The sequence below is a fragment of the Dreissena polymorpha genome, chromosome 2 (assembly GCF_020536995.1).
Source record: "Dreissena polymorpha isolate Duluth1 chromosome 2, UMN_Dpol_1.0, whole genome shotgun sequence".
Taxonomy (NCBI): domain Eukaryota; kingdom Metazoa; phylum Mollusca; class Bivalvia; order Myida; family Dreissenidae; genus Dreissena; species Dreissena polymorpha.
The window spans coordinates 65954420-65976886 of NC_068356.1; the positions used below are offsets into that span (position 1 = coordinate 65954420).

The window sequence follows — 22467 nt, forward strand, 5'->3', positions numbered from 1 at the left end:
ATGTTTAATAATATTGCTTAAGGCCGACGGTGTGTGTTTCGCGAAAGTAATACTGTTATGTTAGCGTGATGAAAATATACTTGTTCTTCATTTTGTAAATATAGAATAAAGCTTTATGTGGCGGTTTTCTTTATCCAATCTTTGATTTGTTTTATATTGTATTGTAGTTTAAAAATAATTATGATTCATGTAAAACACAGATTATGTTAACGCTACATGTAGGCAAATGGGCAACAAAACACAGTGCACGCATATATAATGTCACATGAAGTTATTGGTGCCCGGCATCATCTTTTAATTGCCAATATTTATTGAAGGTATTTTCACCATTAACAAATCGAAAATATTGCAAAGATATTACATTCATTCAAAACACTTATATTTACATGCTTTACGATGTTTTACGTGTCAATATGTAATATATTTTTCTGGGGTAACTGTATGATGAAAACTATTGTGTTCTATTCTAGTTGTATGTTAGATAAAAATCCTTGTTTGGTCTAAGAAAAAAAAATTAAACACAAAATGGGTATTTTAGGTTCTACATACCGGTTATGTTCATTTATTTTAAAACAAACGACATTAAATTGGCATATTGTGCGAAATTGTCGGTAAATATACACCATGTAAGATATAGAATTAATATATTGTAAACATAAAAATACCGGTTTTTACTTATTCAAATTCGGTATGGACTTCGAATGGGTTTTATTGCCTAGAAGCGCTGTTCTCACCGGTCGTTCATATTCGCGGATATGAATTTGATGTCTCTAAAATAAAGTGTCAGGAACAAACTAAATTTTTTATGCGATCTCAACAGTATTAATGCATTTACTGTACTATTCATAGAACGATTTCCATATTTATAGGAAAAACACATTAAAATCCATAATATGTTTATATCATATTCGTTATTTTCAATCAAATTCGCGAATATTAGACATACACGCACTTTAGTCGTACCCGAAATTCGCACTTAGTCTTAGTCGTAGGTTACATTCTCGGCAATCAAAGATCACACACAGAACAAAGAAACATTTTCATTAACTGGAAAAAAAAACATTTTCCAGACAGAATGGAAACAAATCCAACATCCGATTATGTACTGACTAAAGTTATTGAACTGGTAAATATTTCCTTTCTGAAACTACTAGTTAACGAGTATTTTCCGGACAGAAGTATTATCCGGACGCTTCTGAGTTGTGTTTTTTTATTCACATTGTTGTTTGATGAGTTATGGAGGTTTCGGTTAATGACAAGTTCGGTAAATTGGATTTATATAGTAAATGCGGTGGAGGTTTCGGTAAATTGGTATTAATAGGAATTATCGCACCTTTAGTCGATAAGCGTGTGTACACATTGAGTTGTTTGGCACTAATTAAATTATCTGATTAAAATGTAAGGAGTTGATGTTATCCATTTATAGATGTTTGCATATTAAATGTCAAGGCTTGCAACATTTTAATATTCTAATCAAGGGAGGTAATTTATATATTAAAAGTTTATCTTTAGGTCATGATTTTTTGTTTTTAATATATGTTTTTATACAATTAGTTGGAAAAACCTTAATTAAAGTGTATCAGATAAAAATAATAATAATTTTATCCGATATATTTTCCTTCTTTAATCATGTTTGTCATAAATGTATCTTATTTATATGTGACTACGCCCTTTTTTTTCAAATGAAATGATTCAAATATGTCCTATATAATTATATCGTCGACTCACTTAAATTCGCGACTTACCTAGATTCGCGGATTTTGTTTTCCTCGTATAACCGGAACCAATATTTGTTTCTGCGCATGCGTGATCGTGGCGATATGCAAATTAATGTTTATTTGATTGGGACGATTGAAGATTTGTGAAAAATAATGCGTGTTAAACAAGTAAAAAGTGTGAATTAGAATCAATTAGCAAAAATACCATATTTTCTTAACACCAATAAAACCCCACCATCGAATTTCATAAATATTAAGTAAAAATCAGATATCACGATTTTTTGTTGTCGTCTGCTGTTGTAGTAGCATTGCCATATATGGAAATGTTACGCTTCGAAAACATGAGAAATTCCAACGCATGATTTATTGTGCGTTTTTTAGACCATGACAAGTAAGCTAATTTCTATCTATTGTTTGTTTTGTTAAGGCCATCTCTAAGCATTGTCGCGAGAAGTATAGGCTTTAGTCACCGACTTCCTTGATAAATGCTTACAAAGCTGGTAAGGAGAAGAATATGTCCGTTCTAAGAGCCTCAAAATTATACAGATTGCCTAAAAATACATAACGTCACAGGGTCTTTCAAAAAATCCACCCAGACACAGTTGTTATGTGAGCTGCTCCCATTTTCCATGCAATTTACCCTGTTCATATGTTAATATTTTATTGTTATTTCGTGTTTGACTTTTTTGTTAAATGTTTCATTTGCACCAGAAACCAATTTAAACTGTTAAAAATAAGTGAGCTTGGCCTAATTACTCGACATTGCTATGAATTTTTGTATGACGTCATATCCGTGAATCAAGGGTAGTAAAACAAAATGGCTGACGCTTTACACTTATGTCAACAATATTGACATTTAAGAACTTTAAAAACATTGTTTGGAAATCAAAATGGAACAAATCAGCGAAGAATGAATTAATTTTAAAAGGTTAATGTTTGTTTTCGTTGTTTTTTATGCGTTATTATTTTAATATTGACATCAAATGTTAAGGTCGCGAATTTACGGTTATCGAGGATATTGTATCCATGTTTTAAATGTGTCTAATTTATAATATATGGTAAATAAAATGGATTACAAAGTTAATCAGTAAGTAATTTTTTATTCAACGGATTTGTTCAGGCAAAAAATGAAATCAGTTATTTTGGCCGTAAATCCCAATACAATAGCCATGCGCCTGTGTATTAAGCTGATAAGATAGGGCTCACCACAGCAGGTTGCTAATACACTGTGTATTCATTCGGGTCAGCTGGCGTTATGTTAGATGTCATTTTTATCAGTTTTTAATTATGTGTAATTTAGTTTGCATCTCTTCGCTTTACTCAAGGTTCAATGGCACGCACACTTTTCAAAATTATAAAACATAACGCGTATCATTATATTTCTTTTTATAAATTTCGTACACCTATTATATGTTATATATTGTGTTTTTTTTCTTGTGTTTTTCTCAACCAGAAAGAAATAATAATAATAATTGAGTGCTTTTCGGTGGTCTAAAATACCCGGTACATGCGCTTTATGTTTAAACTGAAATCATTTTAAATAAATCATGTCTACAATATTTTACAAGAACCTTTTTTTAATAGCATTAAACTTAATTGAAGATCTTACATTGATTCCGTCGTAAATCATCATTTATTATTACTATAATGTTATTTAAATAAAAGCACCAATTATTAAAAAAATAGTATTGAGTTATTTAAATCGTAAATTTACTTTCAATAGAGTTACATTTTAAATTCAATCTATATTTTTTTTGGTTTGGTACCTACAATTTCCTAAAAGAATGTTTTTAAAAGTTCAGAGGTAGCTCATTCATGCCCCTTAATTCTTTACCGTAGGCATAGCATTTATTACTCAACTCAAAATTAATCCACAGTTTGCAAATATATGCCCCAGATGTAATTGTAAGCAAATAATAGGTGTCATTAACACCTCATTGTAGGTATACCACCTCTTTAAAAACCAATTTACCAAAACCTCCACGGCATTTACTATATAAATCCAATTTACCGAACTCGTCATTTACCGAAACCTCCAGCACCCGTTTGATTATTAGGATAGTTTTATCAGTCTTCAAAAACAGGAAATAATTGTTTTTTCATTATGTTTCTCTTATGTTGCAAGTCTTAACCATATGCATCTGTCATCTAGGGAAATTAAATAGATTGCGCATTTGTAACAAAAGTCAAATGCAGTGTTAGTCATAGATTTTGCTGTTTTATTTAAACAGACAAAGGTCAAAGTATGAAAAAGCCTTGTTTTAATGGTTATCCTAAAAACTAACATTTAAAGTCTTTGGTTTTGGGTCAATTTCCGAACGTCGTATCTGCACCATGCAATGTTCGCAGTTGGATGTCGAATTCGCACCATGTAGATGTACATTTTGCATTTGTTCATAAATTAAGAACACACACATTTATAAAACATAACTGACTATTTACACAATGAATAAAGTCACAGTTTGTACTTCATGAACCTATTTATGGTTACATGAATTTAACGATTGGCGAGTCCATTTTAAAATGTACAATTAAAATTAAGTAAATGAGGATGTCAGCGATCTCTACTTGACAAAAGATTCCTGTCTCAAAATGTTCCTCCAATTTATCACAACTGCGGATTATCAATATTTTCAGCAAAATTCAAATTTTTTAACGCTGTGTGTTCAACGCTTACAAAAACAAGTATTTACTAATTTAAAAAAACCAGTGCGCTCAAGTTGCTGCAATTCGACCAATCATAAAAAAGGTGACAGTTAACATCGCTCAGAGATATATTTTTAGAAAGGTATAGTAACAACTTGGAAACAGAATTGAACAGAATAAACTTTCGTCATAAATAAAACAATTTTATACAAGATCATGTTCATTTAACTGCTTTGATGTAATTTATTGTAATATTATAGTCAAAACTTTACTTTTCAATAGATCACGTTCTAGTATTTATTTCATCTTTGTTAAATTTTCTTGCTGTATTTATTCTGCTGATAGATTTCTATGAATTAAAAAAAAAGTGTCAGGAAAATCTTCTAGTGTTAACATGAAAAATACATTGTATGGTGAATCCCATTCTGGCTTGTAATTGTATTATTGCCCATTTGCGATAGAGACGTCACATGTGTTTTGTTTACATTCAATAAGTGGCAAAGCAGGGTTTTTAGTGTTCCAATTTGGGTACGGAAGGGGGACCCATTACCAATGGAAAAAATGTATTTTTCCCAGTTCTGAAATTTCCCAATTTAATGCCCCCCCCCCATTTTTTTTATGAGAATGAACATTTAATTAATCTTAAATCCATCTCTAAATATATTGAACCTTAGTAAATATAATCTTGAAATCACTTTCATTCTTAATTTTAAAGTATTGGTAAGCAAAAAATCAGCAGTACTAATTTCCCAAATTAGGGGCAAAACCATGTAATTTTTCCTAATGCAAACTAACCCGGCGGGCCCCATTACAATACATACATACATACATACATGTACTTGTTAAAATGCTTATTGTAAAGTTTAACTGTTGAGAATTTAAACATAAATAAAAACCATCATAAAATAATTGCAAATTTTCATTTGAAAAATACTCGCAAACCAGTGATTGTTTTTATCAAATTATGGGCAAATTTTTTTAAGGGACTTGTTTTTAATTCCATTCAATGCAGCATGCACAATTTGCAAAAGGAGGATTAGTTAACTGCTTTATCCTTTATCCGAAATGTTAAGCTAATTCTTATGGCTAAATTTGTTTGCCCGCTTTTTGAACTGTATTTTCTTATCTCATTATCTGTGTTATTGCATGTAGCAATATATTAAAATGTATGTGCGTTGTGCATTGTTACACCTTTTTTTCTATGACATGTTTTTAGCAGTTATGTTCACTAGGACGTGTAAATTAGTTAAGATATTGTTTTAATGATATTGAATACCAGATGAGAGAAAAAACTTTGCTGATAGAATATTTGAATACCAATTCAAATGCTATCGTTTGTCATCATTGGAAAATATATAAATATGCAAAATCACTTATTCTTCTTGCAATTACATCCTTCAATTACATACAACACTATTTCAGTGCACGTATTTAGAGTCCATGGAAATGCACGGTTTTGTGATGTTCAGCAAGAAGTCATCTCAAATAGATGTGACCACTTGTGGAACCAACTATGGTGCACAGTTTATTGCTGCCAACCCCAAACTTGGAAGCGCATTCAGGATGTTTTGTAAGTATTGTGCTTACCGGTAAAACATGATTTGCCATGATTCTTTTGCCTCTTTTTTGTCACTAAGTACTACTGACAAAGCCAAAAAGTAAACTTTTTAATATTACAGTACATGTAGTCTTTATTCACAAATTTATTTATGGATACAAAATATGAGATTAACTAATTTTCTCAATAATATGGTTGCATGAGTGATCTAATATATTTGTATATTAAATGTATTAATACACATCAGTATCACTAGTTATTATTTTATTCTTGTAATGTTCTTTATAATGATGATTTTTTTCCACTAATTTTTTAAGTAAAAAATTTGATAAGAAGGGTGGGGTCATATTTTATTTGTATTATGTCCCCTGTCAAAGAAAGACATTATGATAATAGTTCTGCACCTTTTGTCTGAAGGTTGAAATTAGCATATTCAGATTGTCAGTCAGAAAGTAGAAATCTCTGAGGAAAGCTTTGAGGTCAACAGGTCAAGATATCATGTGCTTGTTACATTGAATTCATTTCTGCGCAACATCTAGAGAATGCTTTGACATTCCATCATCTAAATCAGACTGGCGGTTGCATGGGAAGAAACCAAACCATAAATAGATTTTAAGGTCAAAGTCTAAAAAAATGGTGAAGGTATAGAATCAAATGCCTAAATAAAAGGGAGAGCACAACATTACATCTTACACTGCTAAACTTTTAAAGCCTAAAAACAACAAATCTATCGAGTTTAATGTTGACATAAAGTACACATGTGCAGCTTGACAGGCTTACCAGCTGACCACCAAGGTCATTCCAGCATATCCTGCAATTTACAACATGCAGATGTGGGGGGGGGGGGGGGGCGCAGACATTTGATGACATTTTTTTGGTGAAGAATGGGTTTTGGTGGTTGGGCTATAGAGCTTTCATTCAAACCAACAAAAAATTCTTGATACATATATTTGCTATTAAGTAAATATCTTTTTATGTATATATTTATGCCCCCCTTCGAAGAAGAAGGGGTATATTGCGTTGCACATGTCGGTCGGTCGGTCTGTTGGTCGGTCGGTCCGTCCACCAGGTGGTTTCCGGATGATAACTCAAGAACGCTTGGGGCTAGGATCATGAAACTTCATAGGTACATTGATCATGACTTGCAGATGACCCCAATTGATTTTGAGTTCACTAGGTCAAAGGTCAAGGTCACGGTGACCCAAAATAGTAAAATGGTTTCCGGATGATAACTCAAGAACGCATACGCCTAGGATCATGAAACTTCATGGGTAGATTGATCATGACTCGCAGATGACCCCTATCGATTTTGAGGTCACTAGGTCAAAGGTCAAGGTCACGGTGACCCAAAATAGTAAAATGGTTTCCGGATGATAACTCAAGAGCGCATACGCCTAGGATCATGAAACTTCATGGGTAGATTGATCATGACTCGCAGATGACCCCTATCGATTTTGAGGTCACTCGGTCAAAGGTCAAGGTCACCATGACCCGAAATAGTAAAATGGTTTTCGGATGATAACTCAAGAACGCATACGCCTAGGATCATGAAACTTCATAGGTAGATTGATCATGACTCGCAGATGACCCCTATTGATTTTGAGGTCATAAGGTCAAAGGTCAAGGTCACGGTGACCCGAAATAGTAAAATGATTTTTCGGATGATAACTCAAGAACGCTTTTGCCTAGGATAATTACACTTCATAGGTACATTGATCGTGACTCGCAGATGACCCCTTTTGATTTTCAGGTCACTAGGTCAAAGGTCAAGGTCACAGTGACAAAAATCGTATTCACACAATGGCTGCCACTACAACGGACAGCCCATATGGGGGGCATGCATGTTTTACAAACAGCCCTTGTTGTTTATTATTTTAAGCAAAGCCCATGAACATCTTTGCTATACAGCTTTTGTTGAGAAATTATTCATAATTACTGGTATATCTACATATATAGGCACAGATTTGGACGATGCTAAAGTTGTTCAGAGTGAGACAAGACAGTCAGCAAATCTTCAAAGTGAAACAACTGATAACACAACTGTAACACCAAGTGTTGAGATAAAGATTAAAGAAGAACCAGTGGAAGAACAATCTGAACTGTCCGTTCCACATGAAGACAACAGTGTTTCCAGCACTGGTGAGAAAACAATAAAGGCTGAAGTGGAAAGTGAAAGTGCTGATCAACCAGTATGTAACAACCAGTCTGAAAATGTAAGTAAGCAAACGATAGTTTTAAAGAGAAAAAACTTTGAAACTTTTTATACCCCCATTACCATTGGTAATGGGGGCTACCGAATTTTACTTTGTATAGTGCGCACCCATGTATAGCGCGCAGGCTGTTTTATTAATGCAAAAATGCAGAAAAAAATATTTAAAGACAATAAAACCACCAAATCAGACCGAAAGTGGCTGCCATTTTACTTTTGCACAATCCAATAATCTGGGGCATTGGAAAGCTTAACTATGCATTCAACATAGGAAGCGTCATTATGATTAGGAGCATGGGTTGCATAGCACTATACTTTTCTGACAATTTTGTAATTTTCTAGCAACAGATAAACAGTCCACGTGCATTTGGTGTAAAACGTGAGAAAATGAGAATTCATGTACACAGTATCATTTTTCCTCGGGGAAAGCATGGGCTTTAAATTTTAATGCTGAATAACATTTTCGTGGCACATGGGAGACAGGGCTACAGTTGTTGAGATATGTGAGTATTAACGTAAAACTGGCAGTCTATTATGTTGGACAAGTTGGGTTATTGTTTGTGGCACTACAAAGGCATGAATGTGATGAACAATGAAGGCGCCAAAAACCTGGACTAAACTGGAAAACACTTAAGAAGTCCCTGTTCACACCTACGGTTACCTGCAAAAAAAGACCAAATACCTTTACCAGTCTAACATAAGCTGCCTAATCAGACCGAAAATGGCCGTAGAAGTGCACAAACACAGACAAATAAATTTTCCCATACTTTATTCAAACATTTTATTTTTTGTAATTAACTAATGCTACCCCGTTCATATCTGCCGTTACCGACTTTTTGTTGTTTCGACAACGGCCCCTTCAGTCTGTAAGATTATAGGGTGTAGTTTTCTGGAAAAAAAAGCGGCTATTATATATATTTACGATTATGACATTAATTTTTTGCAATTAAGCAGCCAGGACAGCGTTGTATCAATGTATAACGCTCACAAACTTTTTTATTTGAAATTTGGAGGTAAAAAACTGCGCGCTATACTAGGGAAATTACGGTATTTAGGAGTCACTTTGTCGGTTGGTCTGTCCTGAAAGCTTGTCCGGGCCATAACTATGTTGTTCATTGTGAGATTTTAAAATCATTTGGCACATTTGTTCACCATATTGGACGGTGTGTGGCACAAAAGAATTATGTCGATATCTCAAAGGTCAAGGTCACACTTTGAGTTCAAAGGTAAAAAAATGGCCATAAATGAGCTTGTCCGGGCCATCACATTGTCATTAATTGTGAGATTTTGAAATTATTGGGAACATTTGTTCACCATTATTGGACGGTGTGTCACGGGAAAGAATAACATCTATATCTCCAAGGTCAAGGTCACACTTTGAGTTCAAAGGTCAAAAATGGCCATACATGAACATGTCCGGGCAATAACTATGTCCCTCATTGTGAGATTTTAAAATCATTTGGCACATATGTTCACCATCATTTGACAGTGTGTCACGCGAAAGAATTATGTCGATATCTCCAAGGTCAAGGTCACACTTAAAGTTTAAAGGTCAAAAATAGCCATAAATGAGCTTGTCTGGGCCATTACCATGTCTTTCATTGTGAGATTTTTTAATCATTTTGCACATTTGTTCAACATCTTTGGACAGTGTGTCGCGCGGAAGAATTACGTCGATATCTGCAAGGTCAAGGTCACACTTTGAGTTCAAAGGTCAAAAATGGCCATAAATGAGCTTGTCCGGGCCATACCTATGTCGTTCATTGTGAGATTTTCAAATCATTTGGCACATTTGTTCATCATCATTGGACAGTGTGGCGCACGAAAAAGTTACAAAGATATCTCCAAGGTCACGCTGAGTTCAAAGGTAAAAAATGGCCATAAATAAGCTTGTCCGGGCCATACATGTAAATATGTAGTTCATTGTGAGATTTTAAAATTATTTGTTCACCATCATTGGACAGTGTGTCGCACAAAAGAATTATGTCGATATCTCCAAGGTCAAGGTCACAGTTTGAGTTCAAAGGTCAAAAATGGCCATAAATGATAATGGCATAATAATTCTTAAAAATTGCCATAAATTAGATTCTCTTGTTTTGTGAAGACAGCATGCAAAATAGTCTGTGTCAATGCGGTATGTGGGGGTATACGTCACGTCTGTGACAAAGCTCAAGTTAATTTTAAAGATGCTTTATATGGAGGAATTACAGACATGCTTTATTCAGGAAAAAAGGCAATATGCCCATCATTCCACATATATAACAATACAAAGAAATATATAACAATGATAAAGGTGAGGCATGTTACGTCTTGTTTGGTATCTGTACATACATATGGTAAATTAAAGACACAGCAACATTTTGTTTTGATAATAAAACTTGTTTGTAAGCAATGGGAGGGAAGAAGACTAACCTTTATCTATCTTAGACCAGAGATTGGGTTCTTTCGGAGAAAAAAGGTAAATTATATGTACATTATATAAATTACATGTAGGTGTGAATATGGAGTATTGGTATTCTGTCTTTACTGATACTAATATAATAACTTCAAGGTTCATCAAAAAAAGAGCTTTTGTGATTATCTGTTTTGTTCGTCATTGATCATCCATGACTTAATATTTAACTTGTTGAAACTTGTGAAGACATCAGACACCATTCAAACACCCACGCTTAAAAAAGTAAGCAAATCATTCAAGTCACCCCAGATTAAAAGATTTAAATGAAAATGAGAGTACATAACACTAATGTACTCCATGATATAGTAGCAGTTCAAATTATTTACTGGGGTCATAACGGACTCGTACTATATTATCATGGATGCAAAGTAATTAGGTCAAGAAATCAACATACCAGCGTTTAATTACAATAAGTTTGCTGTGGATTTCGAATGTAATTTTTCGGTGTAGCTGTTTAATTAACGTCACTTTTGACCTTAGATGACCTCCATCATGATAGATCCGAAATGAATAAACCCGAATTGTTCATTGGCCAATAATACAAAAATCACTGTAAACATTGGTAGTCTGGTTCCCAGACTAAAACATTGGAAGCATATCATTTAAACTGAAAATGAAATATGAATATATTGTAAATTACATGTAAATAACAATGAATTAAAAACTGTCATGATACAAAACATCCTCTAAACATTACATCAAAACGTTTCTCCTTAGTTTACGAAGCAGTATAGCATTAGTCACGTCTGTACAATTAAAGGAATCTATTGTTTACATGCAGTAGCGGCCACACTAAACACTACAATTAAAACAGGCTAGATTGCACTTTACCGGTACGCAGTTGTTTACCACTATCGACAAAGCGGGGGTTTTGGGAGGTAGCCCGAATTAAGGAAATATATAGGTGTTAGAAATATATCTGTTTTGATTTATTACAATCCATATCTGCGTTTATATGTTATAGTGTAAATATGTTTCTTTGTACTTTGTTTCGTTCATTTTTTAGCTCATCTATTTTTTGAAAAAAAATTATGAGCTATTGTCATCACGTTGGCGTCGGTGTCGGCGTCCGGTTAAGTTTTGCGTTTAGGTCCACTTTTCTCAGAAAGTATCAATGCTATTGCATTCAAACTTGGTACACTTACTTACTATCATGAGGGGACTGGGCAGGCAAAGTTAGATAACTCTGGCGTGCATTTTGACTGAATTATGTGCTCTTTTTATACTTAGAAAATTGAAAATTTTGGTTAAGTTTTGTGTTTAGGTCCATTTTATTCCTTAAGTATCAAAGCTATTGCTTTCACACTTGCAACACTTACGAACTATCATAAGGGGACTGTGCAGGCAAATTAATGTAACTCTGACTGGCATTTTGACAGAATTATGTGCCCTTTTTATACTTAGGAAATTGAAAATTTGGTTATGTTTTGTGTTTAGGTCCACTTTATTCCTACAGTATCAAAGCTATTGCTTTCATACTTGCAACACTTATTAACTATCGTAAGGGGACTGTGCAGGCAAAGTTATGTAACTTTGACTGGCATTTGGACGGAATTATGGGCCCTTTATACATGTACTTAGAAAATTGAAAGTTTGGTTAAGTTTTGTGTTTTGGTCCACTTTACCCCTAAAGTATCATAGATATTGCTTTCATACTTGGAACACTTGCAAACTATCACAAGGGTACAGTAAAAGGACAAGCTGCATAACTCTGGATGTCATTTTTACGGAATTATGGCCCTTTTTTGACTTAGTAACTTTGAATATATGGTTAAATTTTGTGTTTCGATCCACTTTACTTCTTAAGTATCAAGGCTATTACTTTCAAACTTCAAATACTTTCATGCTATCATGAGGTTACTGTACCTGGCAAGTTGAATTTTTCCTTGACCTTTGAATGACCTTGACTCTCAAGAACAAATTATTAAATTTTGCTAAAATTGCCATAACTTCTTTATTTATGATTAGATTTGATTGATACTTTGACAAAACTACTCTTACCTGACATACCACAATAGACTCCACCCAAACCATCGACCGTGCCCCCCCCCTCCCCCTATTTTTTTTTTTTTTTTTTAAGATCATCTCACAAATGACCACCACACCCTCACACTATACCCCCCCCCCCCCCCCACCCCACCCCCTCCCCAAATTTTGTTTTTAAACGGTTAAAAAACAAAACTATTTATTTTGATTATTTTATGTTTGAAATACCGTCCAACCATCGCACCCAAGAATCCCCCCCCACCCCCCCTCCCCCCACCCGAATCCCCTCCTCCCCCCTAATTTTTTTTTTTTTTAAGATCATCTCACAAATGACCACCACACCCTCACACTTAACCCCCCCCACCCCCACCCCCTCCCCAATTTTTTTTTTAAACGGTTAAAAAACAAAACTATTTATTTTGATTATTTTATGTTTGAAATACCGTCCAACCATCGCACCCAAGAATCCCCCCCACCCCCCACCCGAATCCCCTCCCCCCCCCCCTAATTTTTTTTTTTTTAAGATCATCTCACAAATTACCACCACACCCTCACACTATACCACCCCTCCTCACCCCCCCCCCCCCCCCAATTTTTTTTTTTAAAACGGTTTTAAATACACAAATATTTATTTTTATTATTTTACGTTTGAAATACCGTCCAACCATCGCACCCAAGAATCCCCACCCCCCCCCCCCCCCCCACCCCCCCACCCCCCCCCACTCCCCCACCCCCCCACCCCGATTTTTTTTCCTTTTTTTCGCATTTTTGGAAGATAATGTAATAAATGTCCACACCCCACACAATGCACCCCTCTTCGCTCCACCCCTCCCTCCTTTGTGATTGAAAATGAGAGTCCCTTCACCTTTAAAAAGAAAATAGATGAGCGGTCTGCACCCGCAAGGCGGTGCTCTTGTTATATAAAGTACTGTTTTTCTGCAAAAAATTCATATCACTATGATGCTTGCAATATTGAGTCTTTTATGTTTACATTCTACTAACATCTGTACACATTATAACACATATCTTTCATTTCATTCCAACATAATGTTAATAGTTTTTCAGTGGTGAATATGTTTTCTTTTCCTATTGAAACTAATGTATATAAAGCTACTCGTTTAATTATGAAAACCTTGTCATTACAATACTTATTGACAATAAAACATACAATTTCACCTTTTCTTGTTCTTCATTTTTATTTGTTAATACATTAAAATATATTTTCTTATTATCACTCACTACTTTCATTAAAATACATGGTTGCTTCGTTCCATCTCCTCTCACTGGTCGCAAACATTACAACATCAACGCCGTTTATCTTTTTAAAGATATTTCTTGTTAGGGACTGACCTTACCAATAGAGAAAATGACTCGGGTAGTCTTGTGTTAGATCCACCTTGATCCAAGCAGATACAATGCATAAATTACCGGTAACCTTACAGTACGGTAAAGGCTTAGATGATGTTTAAAGGGGCCTTTTCACAGACTTTGGCATGTATTGAAGTTTGTCATTAAATGCTTTATATTGATAATGTAAATATTTGATCAAAAAAGCTCCATTAAAAAAAAAAAGAAAGATAAAAAGTAACCCTCAACTGGGCTCGAATCACTGATAGAGTAAAAGTGTATGGCTAAGAACACTCGGCCCTCCGTGCACATACAATGAATGAGTATTTTATACTTTATATAAGCAATCCTCGTAGTATCCCAAAATAAAATGACAACAACGGAACTCTCCAAATTATTCAACCATTTGGATTTACAACGCTTTATCATTTTCAGGGTTTTAAATTGCCAAAAGATGCATATAATGGATGTTTTAGAGCATGGTTAATGTTTAGTATTACAATTTCCACAAAAATATCATAACTACAATGAAAATTTGCGAATCTGAAACATTTTTGTTTAATTTTGTCACTACCAAAACGTGAAAAGGCCCCTTTAACCCTTTCAGTGCGGGAACCGAATTTTGAAGGCCTTTGCAAACAGTTTGGATCCAGATGAGACGCCACAGAACGTGGCGTCTCATCAGGATCCAAACTGTTTGCTATTCTGATAGTATTCTTTGAAAAAAACTGAAGAAAATGCTTATTTTAAAATTCAGCAGACGACATTTTAGCAGAAGACAAATTTCCCAGCATGCAAAGGGTTAAAATAGAGAAGCATGATCTCATTATGATTATATCCCAGACATGATAGATAAGGTCAAATATGCTACTTTAAATGTAAAACTGTTGAAGAAGTATGATCAGTGTTCTGAATTGATGATAGATATTAATTGTTTTTATGATCCCCCAATAATTTATTTTGGGGGGAGCATATACATGTAGTCGCCGCTTCATTTGTCCGTCCGTCCGTCCGTCCGTCAGTGCACAATTTTTGTCTGTGCTATTTCTCAGCAACTAATGACTGGAATTCAATGAAACTTTATGGGAAGCTTCACTACCAAGAGTAGATGTGCATATTATCAGCGAGTTCTGGTCGGATGATTTTTCACAGAGTTATGGCCCTTTGAAATTTTCCATTAACTGTACCTATAATTTTAATTCTTGTCTGGGCTATTTCTCAGCAACTAAGGACCGGAATTCAATGAAACTTTATGGGAAGCTTCACTACCAAGAGGAGATGTGCATATTATCAGCGGGTTCTGGTCGGATGATTTTTCACAGAGTTATGGCCCTTTGAAATTTTCTTAAAAAAAAATTCTTGTCCTCCCCAACTACTGTGCCCTCAAGACGTTTCCTTTTATCTGAATATATAGTGCAATATTGTGACAAAAAAACCTTGAGGGAGCATCACCCGTCTCCGACGGTTTCTTGTTCACAGAGCTTTGGCCCTTTGAAATTTTCTATTAACTGTACATATAGTGCAATTTTTGTCCGGGCTATTTCTCCCTAACTTCTGACTGGAATGCAATGAAGCTTTATGGGAAGCTTAACTACCTTGAGGAGATGCGCATGTTATTTGTGGGTTCTGGTTAGATGATTTATTTAGAGAGTTATGGCCCTTTGAAATTTTTAAGTTGCTAAACCATCCATCATATTATTTTGTCCAAAGTTATGCCCCTCAAGACGTTTCCTTTTATCTGAATATATAGTGCAATATTGTAACAAAAAAACCTTTGGGTAGCATCACCCGTCTCAGACGGTTTCTTGTTTGAATAGTTTACAACATTTGAAGTAGTTATGTAATGTAAAAACTTGCACAGATAACTACAAATTAATTTGTAAGCATTTCCACTAGGGACTCTGAGGATTGAACCCTTTTAGGAGCATTCCATTAGAACATTTGAACCATTTTCTTGTATTATACTTAAGCTATTTGTTTGTCCCTGTTAAAAAAATCTTTCATGTAAAACAATTTGATTGCATTCTTCAAAAATGAACATTTAATCTGTGAATGAGTCCGTTAAATTATTTTTTGAAAATAATGATAGACAACGATACAACATCGATGCCACTTCGTCTAATTCTGGTGGCCATTGAAATGCTTGCGGATGATGGCACAATAAAAGAGGTTCATGAATTTGAATTTGCTGTGAATAAAAGAAAAAAAGTCAAGGGTCCTAGAATGGTGCTTTCATTTGCTGATAGGAATCATGCTAATATTGTTAAGGAATCAAAAGGAAATCAATATGAATCAATGGATGATGAAGAGACAGAGTATCTGGATCATGTGAAAATCTTGCCTGGTGATGAAGAAGAAACTGATGACAACATGGTTGACATTCTGAAATGGATGTTCCTCATGTATCTGAACAGACAAAGAAGAAGCGAAAGATAAAATTAGAAGTGAAGTGCAGGTTGTGCAATCTTATGCTTCTGAACAAACATTCCTTGAAACTACATTACAAAACTGTGCATGCAAAAATTAGAGTAAAAAGCAGATGTCAAGTATGTTATTATCTTATAGACGATTTAAAAGCCCTGAACTACTTGAATCGCACGTTTTAAATGTCCATACCGAACAATGCCCAAATTGCCTTGAGAACGTCACTGAAAAGGCTCGCTGGGTTCAAGGCAAAAGAGTACAAGATGCAGTGGACTGTTCCTGTGGTACTGATGTTGCAATCAGTTAAACCTCTGATAAAGACAAAGGGTCATTTTCCTGTATGGAGTGTGGTTTGTTGTTCAGGTCACAGTGGCAACTTCAGCGTCATCAGGCTCAGCACACAAATGAGGAGAGCATTAAATGCTACTTGTGTCAGAACAATTTCAAAAATAAAATGACATTGATGAAGCACCTGTCTACCCTTCATAAAGTCTATGTTAATAGATGCAAGTATTGTGGAAAGAACTATGGCAACGAAATGTCATTGAATGTACATATCTCAAAGGTGCATTGTGATGACACTGTTGCTCCATTCAGTGTTGAATCAGATGCAGAGGAAAGTAATGTCGTGCAACTCAGTCAAGCAGACTGGAATAATCTCACTGGCTCAGAACCAAAACGAAAGGCTGAAGATAAGACCAGTGACTCTATTGGTCCCATGGGAACAGAATGTAAAAAGATCAAATGGAATGATAACCCTGAACAAACATGTGAACAATGTGGACAAGTCATCAAAGGAAAACAAGCGTTACAGGCTCATATTCGTAGGATTCACTTGAAGGAAAAAAATCACCACTGCAAAATCTGCTGTAAAGGTTTCTATGCAAACAGCATCGTTGAGAACCACATGCTGACTGTGCATACCCGAATTTGTGACTGGTGTAAAGAAGCAGTTGTAGAGAAAGAGCCGTGGAGTGAAGATATGACGGTGAGGACCTTGCGCAAGGTGTCTTTCCAATGCAGTAATATGGTGAACATTATGCCCAAAGTCAGGGGAAAGCTACTACCAGAAGCAGCACAAGACAAGAAGGGAGAGAACCTGTATCAGTGTGCACCTTGCAGTCAGTTATTCTCGACGCGATCGCATTCTGAGAAGCATCAACGCAGTTATGACCTTGTCTGCAGGTAATGTGCCAAGACCTTTACAATGAAAAGTTCGCTAGCAAGACACATGGAAAAGATCCACAACATGCAAACACAGCCATGTCAGTTTTGTCAGAAGAATTTCTCCAGTGAATATTCACTGACATTGCATTTGTGAAAAACTCACAATATCATGGCATAGTTGATCAAGCAAACGCAAGCCAGATTCAAGTTGTTCAGGATGCAGTTGCTAGCTCGAGCCTGTACCTGAAAATGCCGAAATAACAGTTGACCTCACTGGCTTATCACACTCAAGTGTAGATCTGAATAGTTAATGGGACGTGGTCAAATGTGACATCTTAAAACAGAGTCCTTGTTTGGCAAAATATATGGTTAAATTATGGTAATTCTTTGAGTGCATGAAACTTCATATATTTTTCATTAAAACTTAACATAAAAATAAATAGAAATGTATATGTTTTAAACTGTGAAACTGTGATTACTTTTGAAAGATTATGATATTCTCATAACAGATACTGTTTTTGTCCCAAGTTTTGAGTATTTAGTAATAGGTTTGGCAGTCTTCATGACAACTGAGCAACATTCATTTGAATTGTTTTTCACTGTTCTCATGATTCTTGTAAATCTTAGTTTCATAAGAAAAACAATTTCATGAAATATACTTAAATTCTTGTATGCACTGCTTGGACTTTTTTTGAAAAGCAGATATAATTTATCAGAAACATCTAAACAGTTTTGTAAAAGTTAATAATTTGTTGTGAAATTATGTCAACATTTTGTTTAAAGTTTCTGGTTATCGTTATTCTACCCTCTATTATAAGTCAATGTTTATTGCATCTAATTTAAGACTGGTAACATTTTTTATCTCTCTGTATCATATTTTCGATAACCCAATTTGAATACACAGTGTATTATTTTGAAATGTTTGTGTAAATTGAGATGTAATTTTTATACGCCCGTTTAAAATAAATGGGACATATTATAGTTTCACCTTAATTTTAATAATAATTGGCAGCGGGTGGGCAGGCTAACAGGCGGCGCCAACAACAGTTTCTGTTCTCTAATTCAAATAGTTTTCATCCGATCTTCACCAAACTTGGTCAGAAGTTTTATCTAGACAATATCTAGGTAAAGTTCGAATATGGGTTATGCCGGGTCAAAAACTAGATCACAGGGTCACTTTGTGCATTTCAAGCATTTAGCATGGTTTCTGCTCTCTAATTGAAATTTAAAACTAAACTACAATTACCAAATACAAATGTTTGTTATATTTCTATATAATTGCATGTTTACATGCAAATCCGCCTTTTCTTATGAGAGCTATTAAATCAGGCTCTTGCTTCTTTATTAATTAATGTTTATTAATCTTTTAATCTTCCCATCGCTAAGAGTTCTTTGTACTACATATAACTCTAACAACAAATTCCCATCTATCCATAGATTGAATACATAGTGGCAATGTTAAACCACTTTGTGATCTGTAAAATCCTAAAATATTAATAATTTTTGCTTATTTCCAACATATTTCACTTCCGTGTATTTCTTTTCTATCATAGAAACATAAAATTAAAGTAATTCTATATTGATTTTAACATTTAAAACACAGCTCACAAAGTCTAAAGACTCCAACAAACCCATTGCAGTATATACTGAACAGTTGGTCTAGTAATGATGATGCCACATACAACAGTATGTGTTTTCACCATCTTTACTTATAAAAATTAGGCTATTCTCTCTCTTTCTCTTTCCTTTTAAAAACATCCAATATCATATTAATAATAATAAGAAGAAGAAGAATAACAATATAACATCAACATAATAATTTATTACTATAAAACAATTTATGTATTTCATTAAAATTCATTTTTTTTTATGTAATTATCCTTTTTCTTTCATTTCATATATTTTCTGCATAGAAATTCTTATTGTTTACATTCTGTAAAGTGCAATGTCAAGGTCATCCACTGTGGGAAAATTTCTATTTTAAAACGGATTGACCTACTTGTCATTTTTAATAACAAATTTTGGCCAATCAGCGCCATCGTTATATAAGCCTATTAACCAATACAAACGCCGCTTTTTAACAGCGTTAGGCTCAGCCAATATGCAGTTTATAATGAGTATTGCATTTATATCCCATCTAATTTAATTATAAGTAAAGCTATAAGTAAAGCTACTTTTTAAATTACTAGATTTTTATTAAAGCACCGCACCAACACTGCAAAGTTTCCAATTTTTATAACTGGTACAGCCCAGTAAAATCAGGCTGTCCATTTTATGGCCGTTTTTGACCTTTTAATGCAGAGTTTTATGTTAAGCAGTGTGCTCAGGCAATGGTTTATTAACCGAAGTCCCGAGGGTAAACAACCCCATTAGTCAGCCTAATTGAAGTAGTTTTATCCGATCTTCACCAAACTTGGTCAGAACAATATCTGGACAATATCTAGGCCAAGTTTGAATATGGGTCATGCCAGGTAAAAAACTAGGTAACAGGGTCACTTAGTGCATTTCAAGCATTTAGCATGGTGTCTGCTCTGTAATAGAAGTAGTTTTCATCCAATAATCACCATACTTGGTCAGAACTTGTATCTAGACAATATCTAGGTCAAGTTCGAATATGGGTTATGCAGGGTCAAAAACTAGGTCACAGAGTCACTTATTAGTGCATTTCAAGCACTTAGCATGGTGTCCGTTCTCTAATTGAAGTAGTTTTCATCCAATCTTCACCAAATTTGGTCAGAATTTGTGTCTAGACAATATCTAGATCAAGTTCAAATATGGGTCATGCCGGGTCAAAAACTAGATCACGAGGTCACTTAGTGCATTTCAAGCATTTAGCATGGTGTCTGCTCTCTAATATAAGTAGTTTTCATCTGATCTTCACCAAATTTGGTCAGAAGTTGTGTCTAGATGATATGTAGGTCATGTTCAAATATGGGTCATAGTAAAGTTAGCAAGTTGTCCAAAACCTTCAAACGGCTGTATCTTGTGACAGTTTGGCACTCTTGTTTTTTTTATTTCATTGCAATATTTTATACTGTTCTTTATTTAATTTACCACTTGGCAAATCATCTATTGCTTTGCCCACCCAGTCATGTGACATAGAGATGAGAAAACCGAGACAAACGGTATCAGATTAAGCGTTTGTATGCCCCCGAAGGAGGGCATATAGTGATCGGACTGTCCGTCTGTCCGTCACACTTTGCATTTAGGTTTCGAAAAATGCTCACTGCTTCTATGTGGCTTCAGATAGCAATTTCAAATGTGGCATGCATGTGTATATGGACAAGGCCTTTCCATACGCACACAAATTTTGAACCCTGTGACCTTGACAAGTGAAGCTCCTATAAAGTTGTCCCGTAATCGTTCATAGTTCATGGACGACACATAGTTACTAACAATGTTCATTACTCTTAGATTACCGGCGTGTAGCCTATCATTCGATATCTCATCATGCGCGAATTGCCAAGATGACGAGATTTGCATTAACTACCATTTTCTCGTGTCACGCATGGGACAAGTCGGTCCCTCTCTATTATATCGGTTTCTCTGCATAATATAGAATAAAATATTCAACAACACCATGTATCAGTTTCTAGTCTAATTTAATGTCTAACATACTTAATATTTTCGGTTATACAAATACAGTCTGATAGCTACATGATCGTATCTTTCTCGATCCGTACGTCCCCAAGTCTAAACGCTAACTGAACTATTCCCCTCTAACATTTGCCTCATGAAACTCTGTTCTGAATCCCATTGGTCAGTGTTCTATGCGTGTTTATTTCTGATTGGCTGAATTACAACCCAGGACTGGAGAAGTCACTATTCAAGTATGCACACGCTAATCAGCATTGCGATACAAACAAATAATGCAAATACAGCCTAAGGCTTGTGTCAACAGCATCGTTCCCCCTTTGTTGTTAAACATACACCAGATCCAAATATTTAATCTTTTGACCGTCATGCATACTCGCCACTGATATACTTGTCAATATTTCGTACATAAAGAAAACCCAAATATTTCACCCAATTTCTCATCATTATTTGACAAAGTTTCATTGAATTCCCGTAATAAGTTGCTGAGAAATAGCTCGGACAAGAATTGCACTATATGTACAATGGAAAATTTCAAAGGGTCATAACTCTGTGAAAAATCATCCGACGAGAACCGGCTGATAATATGCACATTTCCACTTGGTAGTGAAGCTTCCCATAAAGTTTCATTGAATTCCAGTCATAAGTTGCTGAGAAATCGCCCATACGAGAATTGCACTATCTGTACAGTTAATGTTTAATTGAATTCTGGTCATTTGTTGCTGAGAAATAGCCCGGACAAAAATTGTGCATGGACGACCACATGGACGGACAGACAGACAAAGCGGGGACTATATGCTCCCCTCAAAATTTGGGGGACCATAAAAATAGTATTTGCTAAAGTTTGGTTTTCTTGGAATTTGATTCACATGTTATTACTTTTTTGAAAACATCAATCAGATAACAGGTTGCTTTAGAGACAATCATGGACATATTTCTTTGATTTTCCAAAATGATGGTATGGGCTGTACTCATGAAGACAAATTTATGAGGTGGTATATCTACCATGTATGTCTGGAGGGATAATATTATATTATCTGTTTGCTTAATATGCCTGACACTTTATTTTTAATACCAGACATCGATGTTAACATTTCTGTTTGATCAATATAAGTTATATAGGTATAGAGCAGCGTAATATAATAGTGTTTAATCATAAAGAGTTAACATGCATGCACGTTTAAATGTAAAGTGGACTGTTGCTATTAAAGCTAATAGCAAATTTCAATAATGCATAAAGCATTTCTGTTTTAAATATATTCTTATAAAATAAAGTCCTTGTGATCACATGTTACATATTTTATGTATGTAAATATCTCAAATGAAACGTTCATTTGATAACCATGACACACAGTCTTTGTTG

General features: G+C 34.8%; 2 protein-coding genes across 2 annotated transcripts in view; both read left to right on the forward strand.

Annotated features, from left to right (window-relative positions):
* Positions 1-22467, forward strand: part of LOC127867389 (DNA polymerase beta-like) — a 177481-nt gene that overhangs the window by 144863 nt on the left and 10151 nt on the right. The window lies entirely within an intron of this gene.
* Positions 969-22467, forward strand: part of LOC127867390 (gastrula zinc finger protein XlCGF8.2DB-like) — a 47659-nt gene continuing 26160 nt past the window's right edge. The window contains exons 1-3 of the mRNA XM_052408513.1: positions 969-1126; positions 5787-5934; positions 7879-8135. Of these exons, the coding sequence (XP_052264473.1) occupies positions 1076-1126; positions 5787-5934; positions 7879-8135 (456 nt within the window). The 5' untranslated portion in view covers positions 969-1075. The remainder of the gene's footprint in view (positions 1127-5786; positions 5935-7878; positions 8136-22467) is intronic.